General features: G+C 36.9%; 1 protein-coding gene across 7 annotated transcripts in view; it reads right to left on the reverse strand.

The window, feature by feature from the left end:
* The window catches only part of LOC134533915 (dynein axonemal heavy chain 7), a 139,982-nt gene that overhangs the window by 20,533 nt on the left and 91,710 nt on the right, over positions 1 to 27,739 (reverse strand). For 6 of the 7 annotated variants that reach the window (XM_063371704.1, XM_063371705.1, XM_063371706.1 and 3 more), the window contains 12 exons: positions 27,354 to 27,511; positions 25,163 to 25,396; positions 23,120 to 23,336; positions 21,999 to 22,134; positions 17,937 to 18,116; positions 15,617 to 15,834; positions 14,647 to 14,839; positions 12,805 to 12,964; positions 9,961 to 10,166; positions 9,294 to 9,434; positions 4,976 to 5,127; positions 2,076 to 2,227 (listed from right to left, as the gene is read on the reverse strand). In XM_063371704.1, the coding sequence (XP_063227774.1) occupies positions 2,076 to 2,227; positions 4,976 to 5,127; positions 9,294 to 9,434; positions 9,961 to 10,166; positions 12,805 to 12,964; positions 14,647 to 14,839; positions 15,617 to 15,834; positions 17,937 to 18,116; positions 21,999 to 22,134; positions 23,120 to 23,336; positions 25,163 to 25,396; positions 27,354 to 27,511 (2,147 nt within the window). The remainder of the gene's footprint in view (positions 1 to 2,075; positions 2,228 to 4,975; positions 5,128 to 9,293; positions 9,435 to 9,960; positions 10,167 to 12,804; positions 12,965 to 14,646; positions 14,840 to 15,616; positions 15,835 to 17,936; positions 18,117 to 21,998; positions 22,135 to 23,119; positions 23,337 to 25,162; positions 25,397 to 27,353; positions 27,512 to 27,739) is intronic. The other variant, XM_063371710.1, reaches the window with a different exon arrangement.

The raw sequence follows: 27,739 nt of genomic DNA on the forward strand, positions 1-27,739 counted from the left end.
AAATGGATTTCAAGCCATTGTGTGGGGCCACAAATAACACCCATGGGGTCAGGCTAACTGCGTTTTTACCGAGAATAGAAACAATTAAGTTTTAAAAACGGATTAGAACTGACTGCACATTTCTCAGGTAGGTAACACCCCGCTTACCCGTGACTGCCAATGCGATGTTTATGTGACAGCTCTGGTAAATAGCTTGTTACGTCTACCTTGTAGTAAAAAGTCTACTCACGGTGCAAGGTGGAAAAAAATAAATATAACGGCGCCTTGCACACAAGAAGTTTAGCATTATTCATGTAGAGGGTTTTTATTTTCCACTACATTCATCATTGATACAGTTTTCCAACATAGAAATATTGGCTAATTAATTTTTTTTGTTCCAAGTTCTTTCCTAGACATGCTTATTTATTACAAATTATCATACTGTAAAATAGCATCATACATTCAGTCAAAATGAAACTGTTTTGGTGAAATAAGTACCATGAAACATTTTAGTGTCATATTTATTGAATAATATGTATTCTTTATGAAATCAAGATTGATCAAAAATAAAAACAATTAACACCAAAATCCCCTGTTTTAAAAATTAGCCTACCATATATCATTGATGCATAGAAAGTAATGAAGTCAATACTAAACAACAGTCACATAGCACGCAGAGGTTGCCATGTCAGTATGTCATCAAGTCGCCTAATTTTAAAATTCACGTAGCCCACAACCACCTCGACCCAAGGCCTGCTATGGCTTAGAAGTAACCCATCACAAAATTAAACCATTCAACTACTTACTTAATTTGAAATGAAACAAGTAACCCATTTAAATTGCTATATGTACATGACAGCTGTGCTCTTACTGATGTGGCTTTTGCTAAGTTACTTAAACACTTGTTCCATCCCAAACCAAAATGGCAGAGAGGGGTTTTTAGTGCTAAAAGGAAAATGCAAGATAAAAATTAGCTTGCTAGATATTTCTATAACTAGGTCACACTATGATCACAAAATCAATCAGGAATGTTTGAGGAAATGCAATCAAAAGCAGGTGACTGAAAGGAGAATGAAGTGGTAGGAACTAGGCCCGTGCGAACATTACTACAAATATCAAAACAAATATTTTATTTAATTACTAGTATTCAATTTATTTTCAAATACTTAGACTAAAAAAAATTAACTGAAATTGAACTGTAGTAATGTTGCAATTCATCTGGTGCGACTATCGACTTTGAGGTTTAGTAATTATTGTTCAATATAAATGGGTACGCCTCCAGTTAAAATATATTGATGGGCCTGATATGATCAACCTTTTTTTATTCCAACATATGCACAGTGAATGTGGAATGGCTTAAGTTTAGACAGCAGGAAAATGTACCGTAATGATGAGTAAAAAAACATTAAACCAGGTTGTTACCATAGCAAAAATGATATCCCTAATATTTTTTTCAAAGAATGCTTTGCTTATAGTTGTTTAGTAGTATTTATAACCAATATATATTGTAATTGCACATATTTACTAACAAGTATTTTTTAAATATGACTTTTAAGCAATAAATATTAAATTTTTTAAAAAAAAATAATCCTCATATACATATTTAAGAACATATTTAAAATTGTATTTGATCTGAACAAAAAAAAAAAAAAAAAAGACGTGATTCTGAGTTACGTCATTAAACTTAAAGGTATTTGTAGATATTTATGTAGGCAGGCATACATCAATCATAATTATCAGCACCAGTCTATGATGTCCAACTATATTTCATTGCATAATACGGTTCGTGTAGGTTTTTTTTTTCTTCTGAGGCTTGATATACCTACGTGTTGTAACAAAAAAAAAAGGGTAGTCTGTTAAGTCGGTTTACGGTCGATAATTTTACGTGATGTCATATAAAATTTTTTTAAATTGCTGCTCTTAAAAGCCCGCCTTAACCTATTGTGGTCGGCGGGTTCTCGCATGCTCGGCTCGGACGGAACGTGACAATGAGTCATGCTTTTCCGTGCGTGCAGCCGGCGATCATCAATTTATAAGACGTTATCACGTAAAAAAAAAAACTGATGTTGGCCCAGGCGCGGCGGGGGACGGATCACCTTGTCGGGACGCAGCATGCGCACGACCACCAGCCTCTGGAACGGCGTGAGCTGGTGCTGCCAGGGCGCGGGCAGATCCTGCTCCTGGGGCTCCAGCAGGTCGTACCACTCCTTCCACTGACGCACGTGCTGCTCCACACTGTCGGCAAACTCTGCAACACCCGGCGTCCATGCTGCACTCTCCTGCCCAGCAGCCTTATTGCTGCCAGAAATAAAACTGCAACTGTATTGTTACGAATGTGAGAGACCAGACCGCGATGCCAGTTTCGGAGCTGTCACGTGCGACCCGTTGACGTAAGGCATGCCAAGAGCGCTTGGCCGGATTACAAGGGTCATCGCTAACCAACCGCCTCCTCCACTCCCTGCGCATCGTCCTGCCTCGGCGTCGTTATCCATCGCTGAGCGGCCTTGGGAATCCCGCGGGTCGCCACACGTGAGCAAGCGACGCCACCCTTCTTGACTGTTCGGGCGTTGGGTTGTTGGCCCGGGATGACTCGAAGGTTCGAGAAGGGCGCCGCAGACTACATAAGTAGCGATGCCGGCCTCTGCGACAGTTTTGGGGTGACGGTGAGTGCCACGAGTGCCGCGGGTGCGGCGAGCGTTTGGCGACTGAGTTTTGGCGAGGAATGCGGCGAAAGTTCCACGACGGGTGCTGCGTGAGTCCGGCGACAGTTCCGGAGTTCCGAGAGTTTCGCGAGCGAGGGGAAGTGCGACATCGGCGAAGAGGGTGAGAGACCCCACTCGAGAGTGGCGCGACGTGTAGCGGCAGAATCGAGAGTGAGACTGAGTGGCGCGAGACTGTGTGTGTGGACGGGCGCGGCGCGAGGTAAGGGGCGAACCACTGTTGAGCCTAGCTCTAGTGAGGATGCGAACTGCAGAACTGGACCTGAGAATAACCATTTTTTAAGTGCGAGTAGTTGGTGATTCGACATTTTTAAGTAATATTTTTTTATTATTTATGTAAATATTAGTAATATTAGTAAAACTGTAATTGGAAAACTTAATTAGGCTGTCCGTTATGAACCCAGTATTTTCCACAATATTAAATTGTAACAGTATATTCTAGGGGTCTGCCAGTATTCAAAAAATATTTGGTAGTTGTGAAGAAGTTATTAGATTATATATATATATATATATATATATATATATATATATATATATATATATATATATATATATATATATATATATATATAAATATTCGTTACCAATATAAAAAGCAAGTTGGACTCCCTATGAAACCAAGAAGATTTTATTGAGAAATTAAGATTTGTTTTCTACAACACAGTACAACCAACATGTTTTTAATACAACACAAATAATTTGTGATTATGATTAAAAATGATTGAAAATACTCCATTTTAATGCATATAATCAGTTTATTTCAGGATGATGAAAGTTAAAATTCACCCTTAAATTGGTGAAAACTAGCAGCACCTAGCACAGAGTTGTGCCTGAGTTTGATTGATTTTACATAAAAACACAGAGTTTAAAGAAAGTTTTGTCAGCATCCAAACAACAGCACTGCACAAAAAAATACCATCATGTGTCCAAAACACAAACAAGAAGTGGGAAACATATGTACAAAAAGGATTTTTGAAGTTTAAAACACTGTTGATTTATTGCACAATTTTCTATCACAATTTTCCCAGTGTAAGAAAATGTATTGCCAATTTTTTAATTTCTTGCATTTAGACCACTCTATTGTGTTACTATAATATATAAAAAATATATTTTTTTCTTTCATCTTACTGTATATTTGCCTAGTAAATTCCCTACATATCGTCTCTGCAGATGTGTGAAAAATTCACTCTGGGTTCAGGACTGGGTGTTCGTGTAGTTCCTTCACCCCATACAGCACAAGGCAATGGCAAACCATTACAGAGTCATCTCCCCGTGTCGACGGCTGGGGATTCATACCAGCCTCCAGGACGATCAACACATCTTCATTGTTCACTTTCCTGCCTGCTTCCAGCCAGACTCTCATCTTTCTGCCTTCTTACTGACCGGGATGTAAAATCAAATGATATCTTGGAATTTTAAAACACATAGTGCCAATCTCAAATTTTGTGGCTTTAATATTTTCAATCAAATTTAGCTAGCAACAATGAATAGACACTTCCACTTCTGGAAGTCGACACTAAACACATGATAAAAAAAGCCTGGGTGGTGAATTGAAGGATAAGACTAAAATATAAAGCTGCAGTGAAATCTCATTACAACACACCTGATAAACCCACAGTTTTTGTATGTAATAACGAAAGTACTTTACACTAAAATCTTACTGAATGTTAATATATTTGGTAGGGATTTGAAAATACGTACTTTAATCCTTACGGTAGCAGTGAACCCAAATACATGATGGCATTAATGGATAAATAAAAATGTACCTACTCTGTATTTGGCATTAAGCCACCCTACTAGAGCATGGCTTGAGTTTATTACTAAGAGTTTTACAAAGCTATTGATCATTTGGCATTGATGACTTTCTGTGATTTTTAATGTTTGATTTTATAAAAAATGTACACAGGACAACTAGAATACTACTGGTGTGGCAGCAGGCAACGAAAACTTCCTGCTAATACAGGGAGTTTTACTCATCCTCTCTACAGAATAGCATGCTTGGTATGGCACTTCAAATTGCTTGGTTACAGGGCAGAGCACACCCAAGACACAACAAAAGATTGTTGTCTGTTTTTAACCAAACTAGTGTGTTTGAGAAAGAAAGAAAAAAAATAAACTGTCAGAAATATGATTACGGTAGAATATAACTTTGTTTCACCCATCCCTTGTTACGTCTAAAATGATCCTGAATCAATCCATCCATATCCAATATATATAACTACAATATATAACTACAAAAATTAAAGACATTTAGGGAAGAAAATGAGACTGCAGACCTGAAAACGCAGGCAGTTCGGCCACACGGCAGACTTCGTCCCAGGACTTTGTGCTGAGCCAGGCCGGGTCAGGGTTTGGCCTTGGGTTCTCCAGGGCCACCCCGCCAGTCATGAAGAACATGAACTCCTCTCTGGTCAGATTCCCGTTATGCCTGTCGAGAGAGGCATGCTCTTTCTCTGGTACAGCGATGGCACTCTTCTTGAGGGCCGGATATCATTTTTTTAAACTAATCCGAGGGCCAGACACTTTGAATAATAGTGTTTTTATACAAATTTCTTTGTATTGTACATATGTTCCGATGTCACTAATAAATAAAATTGTGACATTTGATAAAGTAATCAAAAATACGACCCATTTCATCCATGTAGACCTTATAATATTTCATTGTTAAAAGATTGTTTTGGGGTTCGTTTTAAATTATGGCAGCTTATCATCAAGGCTCTAATGCTGTTTAATTTTATTACAATATTAATATGCTGCCATTAACCATTACCTTATACCTTCAGTAAAATACAAACAACTCTTATAAGCAGTGTTTAAGGCTGAGTCACACACAATGCTGTTTATGCCTATTTTTTTTCCTCAGTACCTACTATTATTTCAGGAATTTTCCTGTAAAACTTGTTGCTACAAGCCATTTTTCAGCTCTCAGAATATTCCCACTTGGCAAAACTTCTTTTATAGAACTACATTTATGTGATACTCATAAAGAAAATACATAATTGGTTGTTTGATAGGGTCACATGTCACATGGTTATGCCAAGAGGCTTAAGGTAACGAGACAGCCGATTATGACTGTAATGGACTTTGAACCCTTGGATACTAACTCAGACAGTGCGTCGACACAAATTTTCAATAAAATTACCTTGACTTTTCTCTGATGACAAATTTTAAATTTCCCTGACTATTTTTTAAAAAGTTCTTTACATATTTTTTTGCAATTTTCTGAATGAAATAAAAAAATCCATCCTCCACCATTCCAACAACTACCTAATGTGGCCTTTAACATGGTGCGACATCAGGAAAATTCTTAGATAGTTTTTCGTTTCATGGTTCATAGACCCCAAAACTATTGTTAAATTAAAAGCGTGCACGCACGCATACATGCAAGCACCCACCCACCCACACACATACAGTTAGACAGATATATCACAATTTTATGGACATGATAACTGCCGCAATTTTTCACATATCACTTCCAAACTGATACATAAAATATAATAATGAAAAATCACGGTCGAGTTCGTTAATGGGCAATATCCAACCAATGGGGTAAAAATGGGGAATGTTATTTAAAAAACAGAAAAATCATTCTAACTCATGTAATATGAAATATATCACATCCGTTTGAATGTTTTATAACTCGTAGGAGTAATGCAAAGATCTTTTGTCTGAATATGTTTTTGATACGACCAATCATAACTGCAAGGGGTTGAAAAAACAAGGGTTGGAGAACAAAAAAATTCATAACTCCCTTCGTAGACACATCATCGAATCCGTATGAACTGTTCGTTAAACTTGTAATTTTTATTTAAAACTTTACCACTGCAAGAGGCATAGTTAGAGTCAATTCTAATTTGTAATTTGCTCTTTTATAACATTTATTGAAGGTTTCAAATTTAGCCCATGCCCTGAGTGTTGTGTTTTCTGGTTAAGTATGTGGATGGAGTTGAACCATGCACTGAGTGTACTGAATACACCCCCACTCAGAGGGATATTTTTAAAACTTAATAAATAACTGCCATAAACTAAGTAAAAGCTATAATGCTCCTACGTATATCTTAAAATCACGTGTAAGTTTTAAAGGGTTTATTTGTTTAATTTTGACACAAATTCAGATACTACCTAATGGTCAGTTGATAAAAGAGGGAGAGTGGGTGTGAAACTTCCTCTCGTGGTCAGTCCTTCGTCATCACCTTCGAAGCCGGAATCAATCCTTGCACCTCATGATCTTCATAACTTGGTAAACTGATCTATCAACATCCGCTGTCTGTATTAACTTATATAACATTTTTTCTCTACTTTGAGGCCTGCTCCAAGTGGACCATGTAACCTAATTAATTTAATTCCTTCATGGATTTTGACATTGTTTTAGGCAACCTCTAACTTTAAAACGGGATATGAGGTGACCTGGTCTGCGCCATCTGATTAGTAGAGCCCATGAAAAATGGTAAATAAAACTGCCTGATTTCGGTAAATAAACTATAGGATTTCGGTGCTATATTTCGGTAAAAAAAAAGTATTTCGGTGGTATATTTCGGTAAAAAATTTTTTTTTTGGTTAAATGAGTGCATTTGTTCTACTAATTATTTAATTTCATGATACACACACAAAGCTGTACATGATACTTGATACAGCAATCACTAGATTCCTGCGTAAGCCTTACAGAAGTGGAAATGTTATCTAGTAGATTATACACACATAACTTAAATTTTACATCACAAATAGTGTCTAGAATTTTACAGTCTGTGTTTATGTATTTAAACATTTTGAGTATTAAATAGGCCTATGCTATGTTCCTGCACAAAACTTTATTAGAATTAATTTTTTCCTGTCAGGAGAATTGGCCTTTTTAGCCAAATAGTTTGGTATACATGTAAGAAAGGGTTCCCTAAAAAATTAGTTAATTACAATGATTATAGTACATGTAAAATTTCAGGCTCAAAATTTTTTTTTAATTTACTATAATTTTGTTTTACTACACATTTTACGGCCTCTTTCCCATCAAATTGTGTTTATTAGGACGTTAGAACCTTAACACATTTCCTTGAATTATCTTTCGTATATTCATTTAACCATTCCCTCATAGCTGGGTGATCTAGCTTCTCTAGGGGAATATTTGCGGAACCAAATGCATGCACTGTATCACTTGCAAATTTGATTTTAATTTCCTTTGCTCGTTTATGGAGAACATTATTATCCTCGAGTGTCACTTGCCTTTTGACTCCACAACCTGATGGTGATGTTTGACTTTTTTTCTTCTCTAAATGAGATGCTAGCTGTTAGCAGTGTTTTTCACAGGTATCTTTCTTTTTCCAATATACTACCGTATTGCAAAATTTACACATCATTGTCCGCTTTTCTTAATTAAAAACCATGACTCCTTCATGCTCGTATTCTTTAGCTCGTTCTAACACAGATACGACCTTAGGCATTGTGAAGTATCAAGTAAACTTCAAACAAAACACACCGCAACTACCTATTTTCGTTCACATTTAACTATTTACATGGAACGCAGGATCTTTTCAAACCTCATTTGGTCATTTCACATGACCGGCGTATTGCAACGTTAAAATCCCATAACCTCTCTGTTATTATTTACAAGCAATACAACAACGGAACAGAGATAAGTATCTGTCCAACGGAAACTAATATGGCCAAACGGCTAACTTCATCCATATCCCGCTAGGAACGCTGCTAAATGGTTGCCGCTTTCAGGCCGAGTGTTTGGTATTTATTTTTCTTCAACTTATCTATGGCGCGTCTCATAATAAAGATGGCTTACGATGTTTTTGTTTACTAAACTAATACGTTTTGCAGCAAAAGTATTAATGTGATACTTAATATTAATATCGCGTTAAAATTCTGACATTTCGCGGATATTTCGTGAAATAACAAGAATATCGCGAATAGTAATAAATTTCGCGGCATCGCCAGTTATTTCGTGAAAACGAAATGCTGTAAAATCAAAATAGACGTTTGGAAACACATTTGTAAGTGCTTAGAATGTAGTTCCAAAATCGTTAGTAAAATTTCGCGATTTCGGCATTAACGAAATTCGAGTACCCCTACTGATTAGGTATGTGCCGTTGCCTTTTTAATCACTTCAGTGTTTATTATGAAGTTTTCACTGTAAACAAGCATATTCGATCAAAACTCTCTTATCAGAATTTATAGTTTTTTTTTTTTCGAGTGACCCTGTGTTCGACTCCGAGACTGAGGCGGGTGGGATGCCTGTTGGGCCCACTTAGTGATCATCCATATAGTACGTATTAGTCTTGATCAGATGTGTTTGTGGGGAGATTTTGAGCCTAGTGCCACATGGGCTATGACACGGTTCATATTATGAGGCACAGCCGAGTCCATGTGCCCATCGAAGTGGTGGCACCCCTGTAGACACACTGCCATTAGAGACCTTCTATTTCAACATGCCCGTATTCAAAGTTGTATAACAAACTTTTAGTTGGTTGATGCAATGATGATGATTAATCGGAAGTGTGGGCTACCCCCTGTCAAACTCCACGACAGGGCTGTGTCAGTACCTAGTTTCTGGCCCAGATGTAGCCCAGCCCTGTGACTTTTTGACTACTGACTTACATATCGATATTGCTGCAGAGGATGAAGGAGAACATCAACTTGTCCTTCTCGAACAGCGAGCGACACACGTTGCTGTAAAGGTTCAGGGTGAATGTTTCGTGCAAGTACTCCAAACGTTTCTCAAAGAACTTGGACTTCTTACTGGAAAACAAACATTTCATCATTTAGCTACTATCTTTGCTTTGGAATTACAAACCTAAAAATTCAGAGCATGTATTTAACTAGGCTATAGGCTTTTGAATGCTAATTTTTAAGTACACAAAAACTGATAACGTGAGGGACAACCTCACACCCTCCCGTAGCAAACAGACAAAGAAGAACTGAGGGTCAACACCAGTGCCTATTTCTTTCGCTGAGAGACAGAATACAAAGACTTCATTTGTATCCATGGAACTCTAGTGAAGACAGATTTATGTATGATGTGACCCGTATTCAAGGACGATCCTTAAAAATGTTAGATTTTTTGTCCAAAATTAAATTTGCTACCAAAAGCCCAAGAACAACCCTTCTGCGGGTAAATACATTTATTTCCTAAGGAAAAAAAATGAACACGCAACTTGCAATTTGAATTTGTACTAAATGTGGAGGTAATTTCACGTAATTAATGCTATAATTAAAAAAAAAAAACTACCAAAGACATTTTGTGAGAAAATATCTCGCATCTTACCTCGTCTCAATAGACATGACGTACAGGTTGATGAACCATGGCAGCGAGTACTGGTACATGGGGTCCACATTGGGCAGGTCGGTGATGCAATAGTACAGCACGGACGAGTGGCGTGCGAGCGAGCGATAGCTCTGCCGGAAGGCCTCAATTTGCTCCTTCGTCTCTGCTGCTATGACCTGCCTCTTTACTATATCGGCAGACAAAACCTACGGCCATAAGTCACAATGAGTATAAAAAGGGTACGTTACTTAAAATCAGGACCACTTTTATATCTGCAGAAAAGGTGTACATAGACAATTTTTCTGGGTGATTCAAAGCTTAAAAACCTTTTCTTATATTTAACTATATTTATGTATTCGATAAATATCCAATACTATTGAACGAGTGTGTACATGGTGCTCATTTATGAGTAAGATGGCTCCAAGTAACACAAATGTGGTTAAGGGCACCATGCAAAACAGGCTCATAAATCAGGGTGATTCTACTGTTTTACCAGTGCCTTCTGCACTAAGAAAGTAATTGGTCAATACAACACTATGTCTTGAACTTGTAATGTAAAATATACCAGACCTGGTCAGGAATAAAAATTCTGTACCTTTGACTCACTTGCCAGAATTGCATTGTATTGATTTTTGAAAAATGACCCAAGTTGAAATTATTTAATTAAAATTTGCTTTATTCATGGTTGGTGTTAAAGGCCTCCGCCTACTTATGGGAATTTTTGTGTTAGTGAGACAGGATGATAAGTGTGATGCTCGCTGGTGCTTCTAGCGAGATATCGCCTCTAAGCACATAACTGTGAACTGGCGTGCATAGGGCAACTATGAAATTTGAGCAGTAACCATAACATTAGATGGTGGAGAAATTAAGGTAAAGGTGTAATTCAATACCCTTGAGTGCTTTCAAGAATCAGTACCAGGCATTTCAGTCTAAAAATTACTCTGAAATATTCATGTAAGATGAAACAATGAGTTTTAAAGTAGTTTTAGGGTACCATACATGTGATTTTTATGGTAATGTTTACTTGAATAAATGTCAGTTGTACTCGGCTTTCTTTTTCTGTAAAAAGTTATTAATGGCCAAGACAGTATATATACAGTATTGCCAGGTAAAGAAATGAATCCCTCAATGTAGCTCATATTCAAGCAAAAAGGGTTTGAGAAATTTTTAACCTACAAAGTAAACAGAAAATATAATAGAAAATTTTCAAGTACCTACAGTGATTTTTTCTGTTTATAAGCAAAAATATATTTTGGGTAAACTTGAGGTGTTAATAGCTTTTTGGACACGTTAATAATGTTTGTTTATCTGTTATAGTAAAATCTGCATGTTCAGGACCATGGTCCTTCCTTATTGTTGATATTGCCAGATTACTGAACTCCAAAATGGTAGGATTCCAAGAATCCGGTGTTTTTTTTTTTTTTTTTTTAGTTTGAATCTTATTTCAAATCAAATAACAAATTATTAACAAATATTGAATATTTTTTGAATCTTAAACACACATTGAAAATTTGTTTCCCATATTTCACAGGAGTCTAAGGAAAATTAATGTAGGATACAGTAAAATAAAATAAAGCAAGAAATATGTACAGGACCACAATAGTGGTGAACATTACAGGAAAATAAGAATCTGGCAATGCATTTTTTCAAATGAGGAAAATTTTAAGTTACAATTTGTTTTTATTGATCGCATGATTATATACTAAAAATTTAAAAATACAGTTTTTAAAATAATTTTTAATCACAATCACAGATTATTTGTTACATGTAAAAAAATATGTATGTACTATGCTGTAGAAAACAAACCCAAATTTCTTAATAAAACCTTTTTGGCTTCATACATGTTACACTCTTTTCTTAAATTTTTTTTTTGTATCAAGAAAGAAATGAAGATGCAAGAGACATATATACATATATGTATACACACACAGATATATGGAGTTGGAAATATATTTTGAGAGACAGAGTTAAATATATAGAAAAATTAAGCTAGAGGGTCAAAGAGATACATACATTCTAACACAGAAAACACTGTACACTGACATGAAAACTGACAGTCATTACACACACTGAGCAAACTAAAAACGTGGGCAATACAGTGGCATGACCTGTGGTCAAGACTAATAAACCTCTAAATCCACCTGGGATAATCAGAAGTCAAGTGACTTAATCAGTGCCGAATGAAGAATGCTGTTTTAAAATAAATGCTGACTGAATGTGTTTTTGTATTACACAATGTTTATAAAGTAACAAAGAAATATAAACTTATTTCCTAAATCTGTTTTGTATAAGTTAAAATTATTTTCTACTGTGTCATGCATTTCTTTGGCCATGCTCTATTGTTGTATTGTAATGTTGGATCTGTCGTGTTGCAATCATTGGTGTATTGTAATTCCAGCAATACAATCAATAGCATACTTGATTTTTTTAATTTATTATATTCTAAGAGACACCTTGGTTGTGACTTTTGAAGTTTTGAGCTCTAAAAATTGGGAACTTCACGCAATCAATGACTTCTTACAAAAGGCAGGTAATTTAGTGAGGCCTGAGTTCAGAATGTTGCACAAAAACCAATGTTGGATAGTCTAACACATTAAGCTAATGTAATAATAATCACAACAGCACCATGTGGTGTAAGAAAAGCTAACTACTGTTGATTTCAGAAAACATCAAGCACTTAAACAAGGTGTATTTTTATCAAGTAGATTTTTTTTTTGGAACAATTAAAACTTAAAAGTGGAATGCAATTTAGAATTGATAGTGTCTTAGAACCGAATAAATACAGAACCTGCCCTAGTCTCAACAGGGAATTAATTAAATCTATGGTTGTCTCTGCATGTTCACCTTTGAATAATCAAGCACTTCAATGGCCTGCTCATCCTCCAGAATTTTGTCTCCAGATTCAGTCAGTGTTTTGAGGATGTTGTCTTCCACTTCTTTCAGTGTCTTCTCGTCAGCTGCACTCTGTGCTATCAGATCCTGCCGCTGTTCCTCCAAGTCTGGCCTACAATGGCATCACAACTTTAAACAGTCCAGCATTCTTCGGGGATGAGACCAACTAAATTTCAGGAACTGTTCATGCTGCATTTTATTAAAACTTTGAAAGAACTCAGAATGAGCTAAGATTTAGAGATTGATTATCCTCAACTGCTCCCCAAATAAACAATGATTGCAAAAGTTAGCAAATCAAAAATGCATACTGTGAAGTGATACCTTTTAACATGACAGTGTAACATAACACTATTACATTTAAGATTGAAATTTTTTTTTCAGAAAGATGAAAATGGTGCCCTATGTGCATTAAAAATATAGTAACTTATTTTGTCGCTCCATTAAAAGTAATTGTTCAGACTTAATAGTTTTTGAAAGCTAATGCAGCATTAACTGCAATGTACCTAACCGCATTGTTAAAAAAACAATTGTGAGTCTTTCAGTACTCACCATCTAACCTCTGTAACGAGCAGATTCATGTGTTTTCACGTTGCAAATACCCTTAAATACAAAAACTTGGACACAAAAGTTAATGTAGAATCCTATAATATAATGCAGGGTGTGATAAACATATGAAAATTGTGTTTTCAACTACATTTCTCGATGGAATTACACGTAGTTTCTACGTCCGCGGTTAGAATTTGTTGCCAGAGCAACTACATTGACTATCGAATCATTAAATTTGTAGAGCAAAATTTATGAAATGGTTCCAATAAAAGTGAAAATAACTTGAAAAAATACTAAACCCTGGTTTCGGACCTGATTTTGACAAGGAGTTTTGTTAAAATACTGTTCATCTTAATAAAATTCATTAAACAGTTTATACCATAACATTTCCATTTGGCTTTGTGAAATAGGTTCACACCATTTGCCACAAATGGAAATACTTTGGTTACACATTTCTGTTCCATGCGACTTCCGTTTTATTCATGAAATTACTCCTACCGAATGTCGTATAGAGAGAGCTAAGATGTTACACATAAAAATAACTTTAGTGTGGAGAAATAGCTTAAGGTATAGTCATGTAAAGGTATGGTTGTTGACTGGCTGGTATTCAAGTATTTAAGTGAAGTCAGCATGAAGGAGAATAAATTAAGTGTACACAATAACTGAAAACATATCATATTTGAGCTTAAGGAATTTCACGAAAAATAGACATAGCACATGTATCTTCCTAAAAGAAATGCACCATGGTGTGTTTATGCTATTTTAAGTGCCAAATGAAGCATATTCACAACATTCTGTTTTTATTAAAGTATACCTATTGCAAACAATATCATTACTTTCTCCCACCAGGCCACACGCAAACGTACAATGCAAGCAAGAGTCGTTGGGGCTAAAAAAAAATACCTCAATAAACTAGAGAACCAATCAAATTTTTTCTCGTAGTTAGTGCAAGCTCCAGTTTCATCTTAAATGATCAGCATAACAAAAGAAAACTTATTTGATGGAAAAACAAATAAACCACTCTTCTGTGCCTCGAAACAGCTATTATTAAAGAAATAGTAAATGTAAACGAATTGCTTGGAATCAGGTCTCTAAAAAGAATCATAATTTTTCGGAACGCTTTGCGAATTTTAGCTTGACGATGACTGACGAACGTTCGTGAGAAGGCCGTCATTGAAACTAAAACCCGACTGAGGGAATCACAAAAACGGCCAGCACACCGGGAGACGCATCGGAGGTCCACAGTACCTCTCCTTGGCCACCACGATGCCCAGCAGCTGGTCCTCCAGCCCGGCCATCGTCAGGGAGAAGTTGACCACCGTCACCCTGTTGAACACCTCCGGCAGCAGGTGAGGGTTGCGCAGCTTCGAGGTCATGTAGAACCGGAACTGAGGGTCGTAGTCCAGGATGCTGTCCCCCAGGTTGATGTAGAACTTGCTGCCTGTCCGCGCACATGCACCCAAGAAACTGAACTGCAGGGTGGCAAGTCCTTTTACACCATAACAGCTAGTTTAAACCCGTATAACATATAGTTCACAAACTTTGCAAACCCTTCCCGAAAATTATGAAAACTCAGTGGAGCAGTTAAACATAGTGTTATTACTAATTTTTTTTATTTTGCAACCAATGGTTTTAGTGTATGTACGCATCATTCACCTTAAATTGTATACATCCGGGATTATTTAAGAGGTCAAGGGCATTTTTGATAGAAATATGTTGATTCTTGACTTATAAAAATAAACTGGAGTAAAAAAACCTTTTAAACCCAATTCATCAACCATGGTTGGTTCAACATTTTCAATGCAAATGTCTCCTCCAGGTATGACAAAATAATTCAACTGAATAATTTATCAGATGGAGTTTAAATAACCAAAAACTTTTAACCTACTTATAAATATATTATGATACAATTGGGGTTTAACAAATTTTTCTGCGTCGTACTAATCTTTCATCAACATGTAACTGGCCTGACTGTTACCAACTGTTCGGACTTTATGACTGATGTCGTTGTTGTGCGAAGTGTTTCTTGTGCCCCTTTTGGCTTTTGTTTATAAACAGTTCCGCAAGATGGCGGGCTGCGTGCAGTCGGGTCGTTTGATTTTTATTTGGCTATCGTTTCGTTGTCAGAGTTGTATTCACTAAATCAGACTCTTAATATATTTATGGTCCTCCGGAAGAAATTCGTTTAAACAAAGAACGACGTTCACGGAACGCCCACCTTGCTGGAATATCTGCTTGGCGAGCAGAGGGTCCAGCGGAGTCTCCAGTTCCTCGCCCACGTTCTCCATGAGCACCGGCTGGCCCGTCTCCACCGCCTTCTCTATCACCTGCATGTAGTCGGCGTCCGAGAACTTGACGATGGCCAGGTTGCGCTGCTCCTCCATGCTCCTGATCCACTTGTTGGCCTGGCCCTGGGGGTCCAGCATCAGCGACCACCTGCGGCCACACTGCCCGCCTGCCAACCCTCCCAGTAATAGTTACAAAGTAATGAAGCAATGTTGTAACACTCCCTGTTCGCTGCCAATATTATAAGCTTCTCTTACGTAATAATATTTTTCTCAGTAGTATATCACCCAGTTAAAATTTTTCACTTTTGTATACAGAGTATAATATTTGTGACCCGTCAGAAATAATATAATGGAATCCCACAGTATCATACACAATCTGAAAGGTGTACATTTGCTAAAATTAGTAACATGTGAACAATAAGGATTGCCTCACTTCCATAAGGGCAGTGTTGCAGTGCATCCCATAACTTCTGCTATAAAAAAGATACAAACATAAAGTAAAATGAACTGGTCATTGCTTTAAAACCCAAGTCCAAGCTGCAAAGGCCTCTCGCCCTGATCAACAGCGGTGGACGCAGGGTAAGGAAAATTATCTGGCCCCCCAACCCCACAAAAGAAGTTGAGAAAATTTTTGCAAAATATTAGTGAAGGTAGGATGCTACTTTGGATGATACAACATGTGAGATGAATAGTAATCGAACAGTAATTTAACCATGTGTATAAAAAAAACCTTACCCCACCCCCCAACCACACACACGCACACACACACACACGAATGACCCTAAAAAAATCTCGAAAATTAATTTTTCCTGTCCAACATAAAAAAATCTTAAATCCTGAAACTTTTCCCAAATTTTAAGATCATGCACACTGCTACCGTCTAATAATTTTAGCAAATGATATCACAATGGTTGGGTGATGGGAGCATCACATGGAGTACAGCTCTCGCTAAGAGAAACGCAGTGCAATGCGCTTCAAACAAATTTTCGACCAATTTCCTTACAATTTTCTACTATTTAACAAACCTTTTTTCATGGATCCTCAAAAAAGAGGACATAATAGAGAGGTGGAAGTAATAAACGGGGTCTAAAAACAGGGTTTCACTGTAGTTTATCAGGTTGTACCTGTAGTTGATTGACTGTAATAAATTTTGTCTTCAGTGTCCGTATAACTGAGGAAGCTTAAATTTTTTAATAATGTTATGATAATGTCTGTGATGTGTAAAAACATCAACATTACTTTTCTGTACTTAAAGCTCTCAAAATACACAGCATTTTGTCCACAACATTTCAACTAAAATCAATTGAAACTTTGAAGTTTTAATGAAAGTTGCAGATTTATATTTCATAAGTAAGGTACTATTTGGTTCATTTGGACAATGTGGTAATTGGAGACAGATACAGTACAGCTCAGGGCCTTTGCAGAAGGAATCAGTCATGGCCTAACGTAAGGAAACATCCCAGCATTCACTTGTAAAGGCCCGGTCACAATCAACATAGTATTTACACATTGATAGTTATAAGAATAAGCACTTTTACAACACAAAAATAGCATAGTGGCCTGGCTACCATGAATATAAATTTAGTTTATTTATTTAGTATTTAAATTGTCACATGCCCATCAACCATTACTTAACCATTATACTATTTTTTTTTGTTCTTTTAGCCTTCGAGAAATAATATTGCTGTAGCTGGTAGTATAAACCTAATTATGAGGAAGAAAAATAGAATTAACAAAATAAAATATATAATAGTTAATAGTAGAGTAACTGCAAAATTAAATGCAGAATTAAATTTCTTCTTCTTTGGTAATTGGACAGTTTATGGCTTAACTCCATAGTGTGAACACAATAAACAAAAGAAAATAATATTCAACAGAATCTAGTCAACACTCACATTTTCTTATTTACTAAATAAAGTTCTGAAATGATGACATAGTAGGACATTCAGAGCTCCTGAGTGACCGAAAACACATCACAGTTTTAGCAATAACATAGTATTAAGAGAGTTAAACCTATATCTGCTAAACTTAATACATACTAATACTGGGCTTGTGTAAATGTTTATCACAATATACGACTGTAGCTAGTCAGATTGAATTATGTAGAGTTCAACTGTTGTGCTCGTGAAAAGCTAATGTTGATTGTAACCGAGCCTTAAAAATTTCAGGAGACCACGGGCAAGCCACGGTTCGAACCCTGGTGCCATCTCCCTCAGTGTTGCAGAGGTACAACCACAACTCGAGACACACCGGAATGACATGTCGACGATGATGGCATTGTCGGTGGAGAAGTCGTCCCTGGGGAGCCCGAATATGTTCCAGCTCTGAATCTTGATCTCGGAGCCCAGCACCCCAGTGAAGCTGAACCGTTCCGAGCTGGGGATCCGCAAGGAGACCACGTACTTCTGCCAGTCCTCCACGCACTCGTTCCTTCCAGGGACACACACACACACACACAATGCTTAACGAATGCAATATGAAGCAACTTGTTCCAAAAACAGTGAAATTTCCTTAAGCGCCCCACCTACCTGTGCACACACATAGTGTGCAGTGTTTCCAAAAAAACACACATTTTGAAAACTACCCAAGATATCAATGTGGCGTTTGTTTAGGAAAAGCATTTAAGAATATGCCGAAGGCAGGTAAGTATTTCTGCGTTCATATTAAATTTTTAAACAGGATTGAGGATTGTTATAAAAATGAAAATAGCTAAAAAGCCCGTTTTCAGAATAATTTTTAAGCTGGAAACACCCAGGACAGATTCTTGAAAGCACTCAAGGGACTTGCATTACACCTTAATCTTCATTTCTCAGCCAAACAATGTTATGGTTGCTGCTGAAATCTTGTAGTTGGCCTATGCACGACGAGAAGGCTGCACGTCAGGCCACTGCCTTGTGCTTAGAGGTGATACTACTCTAGAAACACTAGCGAGTGTCGCACTTATTATACTGTCTCATTAACAAAAAAATACACCCGAGACTAGGATGGAAAAAAAAAATGGTTTTTGTTGGTGCACAGTTCTGCTATGCCCCCTCACCACTCCAAAAGTTAACAGCGTGAATGGAAAGGGAGGCGACTCCTTTTGACCACTGTCTCCGATGACGCTATCAAGCTTGTAATAATCTACAGCAGTGCAATGAGGGGGGAGGTCGGTGCCTGAAACTTGTCATCTAATAAACTGATAAACATAATTGGGGGAGGTCAGATTTAAATACAATACCTTTTCAATTCTAGAGCTTTGACAAAGCACTGCATTAGGCTGGTGGTCGTAAGTATGACTTGAAGAGTTAAAAACAGGCCCAAGCTATATTATTCTATTATATTGCTCTTACCCCATCTTTCTTTCCATTCTACGTCACTGCCGTTCAGATTCCTTTAAATAGCAATATAAGTGCTGTCACATAATAAAACTATAGTCATATAGGGTGAGTAGTAGTAATTGTAAGCTATTCACACTGGCTTAAAATTTTTGTCTTTTATGCCACAAAATGGTAACTCTTAAAAATTACGAAACATTAAAATATACAGTAAAAAGTATTACATCATACCTAAAAATTCCACTGGTTTTGTACAATAAAGAATGTACTTAATACTGAACTGTTACTAAAATGTAAAACATACTGTAGGGATCTGAAAATTTGTAATTTAAATTAAAAAATTCTTCTATAATGAGGTTACACTTAATGTAGCAATACAGTGATTTACTATTGTCTCCTATGCTTGCCTTCACTAAACTCTATTGTGTCAACATATATAAAATTGAGTATTTATAGAAAGATATAACACAAAAATAACTAGTATGAACACAAAGTTTTACTAAGTAGAATATAAATAAATTTTTAATTATTGGCTTAGCTTTGATAGTCTTTTCAAATTAAAAATTCTCCAATATATTACAATACACATGCTTCGTTCTTATTTTATTTCTGCTTCAAGTTCATCTTAACAAATCCGTTATAACATATTTTTTTATGAGAATTGTGCATAATTCTGAAGGTACTAGTTTTCAATTTTCATGTACCAGAATCATAAGTGCCTTAGCTCTGTTCATTATTTAAAAACACAAAAAAAAAAAAAAAAACTCCTCCATAGTCTTTTGTGCCAATAAACAAAACATAGTGGAATCCCAGAAGAACGTGGTAAAATAACTTTGCTGGGCTTAAACTGATTATTTTAAGTTTCAGTGGAAAATAGTAAAATGTGGGGTAGCTCTGGTAACACAAAGGTCAAATTTACAGACTACATTCACTAGGAGGATCACTGTAGGAGAATGTCAGAGAATGCCCTCAGGCAAAACTTATATAACAAAAACCATTACATAGAATGAAGTATGGTTATGACTACAGTCAAAACTTGATAATACAAACTTGAAGGGACCATAATTTTGGCACTCTGCAATAATGAGGTTTGTATTTATTACAAAATTTGATCATAATTTTTATATAATTTTTAAGTAAAAGTTAAAATAATATTAATGCTTGCACACAATTTTAAGGATGGTAATATACAATTTTAGGATGGCTACACCTGTAACTCAAAAAAAATATTATGTACTGTATCACACTTAAAAAGATTAAAGACATAAGAATCAAGCAAATTTCTAGAAATTACCTACAAAAGGACATACTACGCTGTATAATTTTTTAACAATAAAATCTAGCTTTATCCCCCAACCTACAATGAAATAAAGCAATGGCATCAGTATTATTTCAGTTAAAACTTTAGATTATTTCTTTACATTATCCTGGGCTAATTGTACTAACTATTCTTTACTACATTGTTAAATGGTTACCTTCGTCATAAAAAAAATCTTTGTATTACATTTTAACCATACTTTTGTATTAAACATATTACTATATTTCATAATTAATTTCTAGGGACTGTGACAATACTTTGTTTTAATGATAGTTTTGTATTAACAGGATGTTTATTAATAATGTTTCACTTAAATTTAAAAGGGTTACGTATATAGTTTAACAATTTGAGGTTGGTATAAATGTGGACATGAGGTAGTTCTTGGTTATTTCTGTTACTCAAAATTTTATGTGGATGATAGAAAACTGAGATAAACATACGAATAAATAGTAATTTATACTGTCCACAGACTGAATGAACAATCTAAAAAAAGTAAATTTTTATTTAAATTTATATATATCTTTTGACGTCGTCCGGGCCTGCGGCCCCTTTGAGCCCGATACGACACCGCCCAACCACCATCTATATTCAAACCTCCCGCTCGTGCGTGCGTGTGTGCGTGTGTGTCTAGCCCGGCAAGAGGGCGCTTAGCTGCAGTGCGCCGCACCCCTAATTTGCTACGTTTTAATATTATTTGTAAACCCTTTTTGTTTTCATTCGTCTTTGCCCCAGTGTTGTGCAATTTACTTGTGTTTTCTTTAATTTAAATAGGTTACCTTAAATAACTATAGACGTTGCCCGGGCGGACCCGAACAGGCACGGACTTGGACGAGGATAGGAATGCTTTTATATAAATTGTCATTAAATAAGTAAATAGTAACGAACTTTCCATTGTCAGTAATTTTTATATATTTTTAATGTTTATCTGTAATTTACTCAACTTTCGCCGGGGCACGGAATCGTAGAATATAGTAACGGTAATTGTGTTGGCGCGAAGGGCGCCATGTTGCCACCTGCGAGCGATGAGCTCAGCCCAGTCCATCTTCATCACTGACCGAGAGCAGACGCGCCAGCACCCCGGGGACTTCACCTTTGTTCTGCACTGACCAAGTAATTCTGTCTCGTTAAGTATTTCTGAATCTCTTTCGCTCGTCATCCTCGGGGCAGCTCTCGGCCAGCGGGCTGTTTAATTAATTAATTGTCTCAGTCGAGTTTTTTCATCACCGTGTAATAAGTATACTTTGCAGCATGGCCACGTGTGTGGACCATGCCCTCACCTAAACCGATTCGTGCCTCAGGCTTTTTAACCGTGTAATGTGTAACGTGTAACGGGCGTGTAGAGAGACGTGTTAGTGAAATTAAATCTGGAGAATAAATATAAAGTGAGTACTTATTTAATCACGTGGTGAGTGAGTCTAGGAGTGTGGCGTGCCCGACGCCTAGAGCGGGCCAGGTCTGGGTAGCTAGGATAGAAAGGGCTGGTAACTCGTCCCCACTTGGGCTACGTCACGCCCTGAGTGAGAGACTCCGCCGGGTCCACGTGCCCTTCCACGTGGTGGCGCCCATAGTTAACATCTCGAAATCACCGGCAATGCGCGATCAGCCCTCACTTTAAAAAAAAGTTCTAATTTTTAAACTAACTCACAGAGATTAAGATCAATTAAAACTATTAATTACCTGTAGGCTGCTGAGAAAGGAGATAAGTATGAAATTATCCCACAGGATATAAGTATGTCTCCAGCAAGAAACTTCAAGCTTTCCTGAAGGGAATTCGCAGCATCATGCCACCTGGACTTCTCTCCTCCCAGGCCACCTGCACACGTACATATGCACATTATGTTAATCGTACAAATAAATTATCATACCACTACAGAGCTCAATCTTGCTAGCTATGTTGGATTTTTTTTTTGCTAATTTTAGATATTTATGGAAATATATTTTGAAAATGGGACTACGATTGAAGTAAAGCTGTATTCATTACCCAGATGTATAAAAAATAGATAAATGCACTTCTATCAGCGCTCGAGTGTGGGCATAGTGGTATCTAGAGGCTTGCCAGAAAAAAAAAATTGATTACCAGTCGCTGCCTAACTGCCAACTTGCCTTATCACCTCGATACTCAACACCTAGGCTAGTTTAATCTCTACCCTTCGGAACTGCCTGCACTTCACCACCTGCGATCTTTAGCTAAGAGAGCCTGCCAGGCACCACTGCTGCCACCTGACTGTCGCCGATTATGAATTCCGTTTACGGGCGCCCTGTCTTGAAAGGTAAAGGTTCCAACCATCTGTTTCCAAGTCTGTCTACAGACGCCTCTTCGTGGCATTGTGCGCCCGGTGCAGCAGGAAGTCTTCAAGATCATTGGAGGCAGTTTTCCGCCTCCCGTCAGTGACGTGTCCTTTAAAGTTGGCACTAATGGGGCAGTTGTCAGTGTGTGTCAAAGGGGCCAGATTCGGTGATTGGTGTTAGGTACAATGAACGGCATTGCACTGGAAATTGTCTCAAAGTATTCATTTACCGACTGGAACCTTGTGCATGCTCTGACAGGGAACATTAATATTCCTCAAAGAGACTCAGTCGCGTCACTCGCGCCACGTGCGCCTCGACTGTGCTTCTCGTGACTCGGCAGTGCCTCCTGCAAATTAGCTGCCTAATGGCGAGGTGGCCAGCCATCAAGACCCCAACACGCGTCTCAACCCCTCGTCGCCCCCTTCCTGAGGACAAGAGCTCCGGAGTAGAGGGGCCAGCATCCGGGAAGGCAACCCATCTCACACGTAATATACATATGTTGTATCTACCTATCAGCCTCTCTGCCACGACGAGCTGCTTCTTGCAGGAATCTCTCTCATCCTCCAGAGCCTGCTTCTCCAGGATGGCATTTTCCAGGTTCCTCTGCAGCTCCTGCAAGTTCTTCTCCAGCTTCGCCAGCTGCGCCTTCTTCGCGTCCAGTATTTCCATGGTGGATCTGTACTGCTCATCAGCTATCGCCAGCTTCTCTTTCTTGGGCGCCACTACCTAACAACAGGCGGAAAAACTCATGGGTGCATGGCTGCCACGCATGTTACAAGTTCCCCGGACTGGTTATAGTTCTATGTCGACTCACTAAACGATACTACAGGCCGATCTGAAGCTACCATTTGTGTTTTTGAAAAGAACTTTACAGCTAAAATATGATAAATAAAATTGTGTTTCAAGGGGCTTAGTGGTAGTGTAGTACAATTACACATTATGTGTTTTCAGATTTATATAAGACTGAAAATTAAATTAATAGTAGTCTTCAAGAGATCAGAATAATATCTCTAATGTGTAATTGATATATCTGCAGTCACAAGACCTTGCCACACCTAATCGCTCATTGTCATATAAAAGTACATGTGGAAAAAATATAGTGTAAAATAGCAAAGCAGTTACATCACTTTCTTTCCAATCATTACACTTTCTTTCCTTTCGCTAAGCTCTGATAACGTCATCACATTGACTTACCATATCGGCTATAAAATTTTTTTTACTTCAAATAAACAAGAAGGTAATTCACAGGCAACATGGAAAAAAAGCAGCAGCACATTTACAAATGAATTACAGTGCTCAAAGCCAAATAAATGATTTGGTGTTTAACAGCTCGTCAGAATTGAGGTCATTAGTGATGATGAGGGCTGAAGTGATGTGGACGGAAAAGCAACAGAGTGCCCTGAGAGGGAAACATGCCATGAGTAGAAAAAGATTTTATGGTTTTATTTTTAGTCCAATTTCGTTTTCAAAACAGAGGATTTCGGTGTTATTGTTTTTATTTTTATAAAAGCTGTTTTGTAATACTTACTCCACCAAAAAATTTATATGCTGCATTTTTACTGTAAAATAATTTTTAATAACTTATTCTAAAAATTGATACATTCAGAACAATAAAAATAAATTAGCGAGAATTTATGGTCTAAAATAGGTTCAATAAGGCAAATTAAATTATTTTTTTCTGATGCATGCATTTGGTGCATTATTTTGTCGAGAAATGACATTCCTTGAATTTGGAACATTAAAAGATTTCTTTTTTATGATTTGAATGAATTAAGTTATGGTTAAATGCTACTTCATGTCATGATATAACATGCATTTTGGTGCTATATAACTTGCATTTTGATGTTATTTGGTGTTTTGACGTGCTTTTCTGTGTTATATCGGTTTTATCGCAATTCACTGTATAATCTTGTCCTTATTCATGGCTCATGGCAACGTCTACCATGTTTACTGCTTGCTAAGAGTCCGGGTGTGACCCTGTCGGGAATGGAGACCGGATTGTCTTGGTGGAAATGACATCAATGGCCTCTTCAAAATGAAAATATGATAACAAGGAATAATATTAAAGGCATAGATTGAAAATTATTAAATTGCTCTGTGCAATCAGTACAGCAAAGAAATGAGGCCGTGAGGGCATGCCTGTGAATGTACTGTCCGCATGCCAAGAATGAGTGCTATGTGGCACTGGTATTGACTCAGTTTAACAGATACAGCTAAGAAATGATGTGAGTTCAAAGTATGTAGTACTATGAAAAGTGAAAAGGGTACTCCTGGATTTTTAGGTTAAGGTAGACACTGTCATTTTTCAGTAATATTGGCTGAAACTTAACAAGCATATTGTGAATCGGCTCTGCTCAAAATCACTCCAAGCAAATGCTATGATGGTTTTGTACTATAATATCCCCGGTTTATGTGGGTTTTTAATATCACTAATGTCTTTGCTGTCAATGAGACGTTAAATAAAAAAAAAGTATGTCTGTGGTGCATTTTAAAGCAGCCCTTTTCACATTCGACCGTCTAATAGTACAAGCAGCTGACCGACTTCAACTCACCCTCTGAACCTTGTCGTACTTATCGATGGCAATGACCCACTTGCACAGACCCTCCGCAGCGCTGGACGCCTTTGCCACTACCGAGGGCTGAAAATTCTTGTCCGGCAGGTATTCTTTGCGTATCTTCTGCATGATGTGTGGTGGAATGTTATCCTTGTCGAATTCTTTGGTCAAGAAACGGAGGAAGTTTATGTCTCCGAGCATCCTCTGGCTGGGGCCCCAGTAGTCCGACACCTGCAATACGGCACAGCATGGATGCCTAAAACCTAGAGATGAGCCAATCAAATACTCAAATCCTCAAATGGCATCAAATCATTATTCAAAGGATTCAATATCTGAGGAAAATGATATGAAGAAAAATATTGATAATTATTTCATTTATTCACAAAATTCAAAAAGACATTAAGCATTTTTTATGTTTAATTTGAGAACTTATTAATGAATACTTTTATGAAAGTGCTCAGGAAATACTACTAAGACAAGCAACACTCAAAGAAATACAAATATCACTAGTTTGTTTTTATAGCTGATATTATGATAAGGTGATAAGTGATAACATGATAACATGTATAAATAATATAATTAAAAATACATATGAGAACAGTTATCATCATAAGGTATTGCATTGTGTTCTTTATTTAAAGAAAAATTGAAGTGAAAATTAATTATGTTTTCTCATTTGCTTTGATGGCCATGTTGTAGAGACAGTTGTCACATTTTATTTATGAGAATAATTTTAAGGTACAATCCAGTTTTATTAGTTTAGCTGCAAAATATGGAGAATTGCCATACATAAACAAGATATAACTGAAAAATAAGATGAATGTCCATTTTTTACTACATACTTGAAACTTTAAGAATCAGTAAGGTACACGAAAGCCAAGAGCGACACAAGCAGAGCAAGCTATGACATTGCTATGCTCCATATTATAGCTCTCTGTGTATCTTATTCCCATATTTCTAACCCTGTAACCATCGCTCACATCACAATTAATTTTTATTACATAGGGCAAAGTCACTACATTCAGGCTAGGTTATTAAACAAATCCTGTATTTAAATTTTAAAAATATATGTACAATCTTTACCATTGAAATAAATGTATAATAAGTAGGGTGAAGAGTACACACAATATGTTGAAATGTTAAAGTTCGAGGCCAAACAATATTTATAGAGTGCCAGTAAAACAATTTGAACTCAACAACAATGTAATTTTTGCCAATGCCATGCAAAAACTGTACAACAAACCACACACATTTGAAATTTCATATTTCTTGTAACTAGTACATATTATTTAATAGTTATAGTTACCTTCAAGGAATTGTCATGAAAGTACATTTATTAAGACAATCAGGTTGGTGTCTTCAAAGCTAACCAATTATTGCTACAGAACCAACAATAAATGAAACTATTAAGGCCAATATTAATTTTTCAAGCTTTTAATCATATATGCAATTATAACATAATTAGTTACAAATCAGAATTAACTTGAAACTAATGGTAAGAAAGGCCATGGTAAGGAAGCTCACATTCTAAGAAAGCTTTGAAAGTTTAAACTAAAAAGTTTAAAAAGTTCAACAAAATTACTAATATGAAAGCTAATATTCAAGATATTTTTTGAACATAAGCCATTGCTGGTTAATTTGTGAAAATAAACCTTGATAATGGATAAAAAATATGAAATTGCAAACACACAGAAAACAACCATCTTCTTAGGAGACCTCCTATATTCATATGTGCCAAATTGCTGGGTTTGCTCGTGCATCTCTTTATGTAGTCTTTGTGTTTCCATGTTATCTGTTAGGAATCATTTTTGGGCTCATCTGTTTGTTGCAGTATGGTCCAAAGTCATTACTGTCTTTATTTACTGTTCTTGCCGCAACTGTCTCGTTGTTAGCACATTGTGTCCATCTGTGCTGTAATATTTTTCCAACTAATTCCTTCCACAAAATTTTCTGTGCTGTATATGTTTTAACTTTTGACATTGGCTGATTTTGGCTTGTTTCCTGTTTGTTAGCATTTTTGTCTTTTTTGTTCATTATCAAGGCTTCTTATGGCATACAGTGTAACCATCAATAATGATGTATGTCCAAAAAAAAATTTTTAATTACTCTCCACCATTGCGGGAACCATACAAAGAACGTGTGAAAGTTATCGTAACACAGTTACTTAAGAATGTGAAAGTAGACGGACCATTCTGCCGGTGCTTGGGTCACTTATTCTGTCTGGCTTGAGGTCCTTCAGAATGCAAACAGCCGCCAGCACCACCTTCACAGCTTCAGGGGGTCTCTTCATGGACTTCACCAGCGTAATGTCTGCAGGCGTCAGCGTAGCCAGAGCCGCCACGGCCGCTGCCAGAATTAAAACGAACCACAATTACGAACGGCCAGTTCTTTTCTAGTCCAGGGAGGTAGTCAGGGAGGGGCAGAGTAAAGTTATGGTCCATATCCCTTAGCAACAGATTTTTTTTAAAAAATAATAATGCACCTCACAAAATAGCTTAAAATAACTTAAGCAAGGCTCAACTGATGGCCACTGAATACGTAAAATTAGAGAGTTACAGTCTCTTTATACATATA

Source organism: Bacillus rossius, chromosome 7, assembly GCF_032445375.1.
Source record: "Bacillus rossius redtenbacheri isolate Brsri chromosome 7, Brsri_v3, whole genome shotgun sequence".
Taxonomy (NCBI): Eukaryota; Metazoa; Arthropoda; class Insecta; order Phasmatodea; family Bacillidae; genus Bacillus; species Bacillus rossius.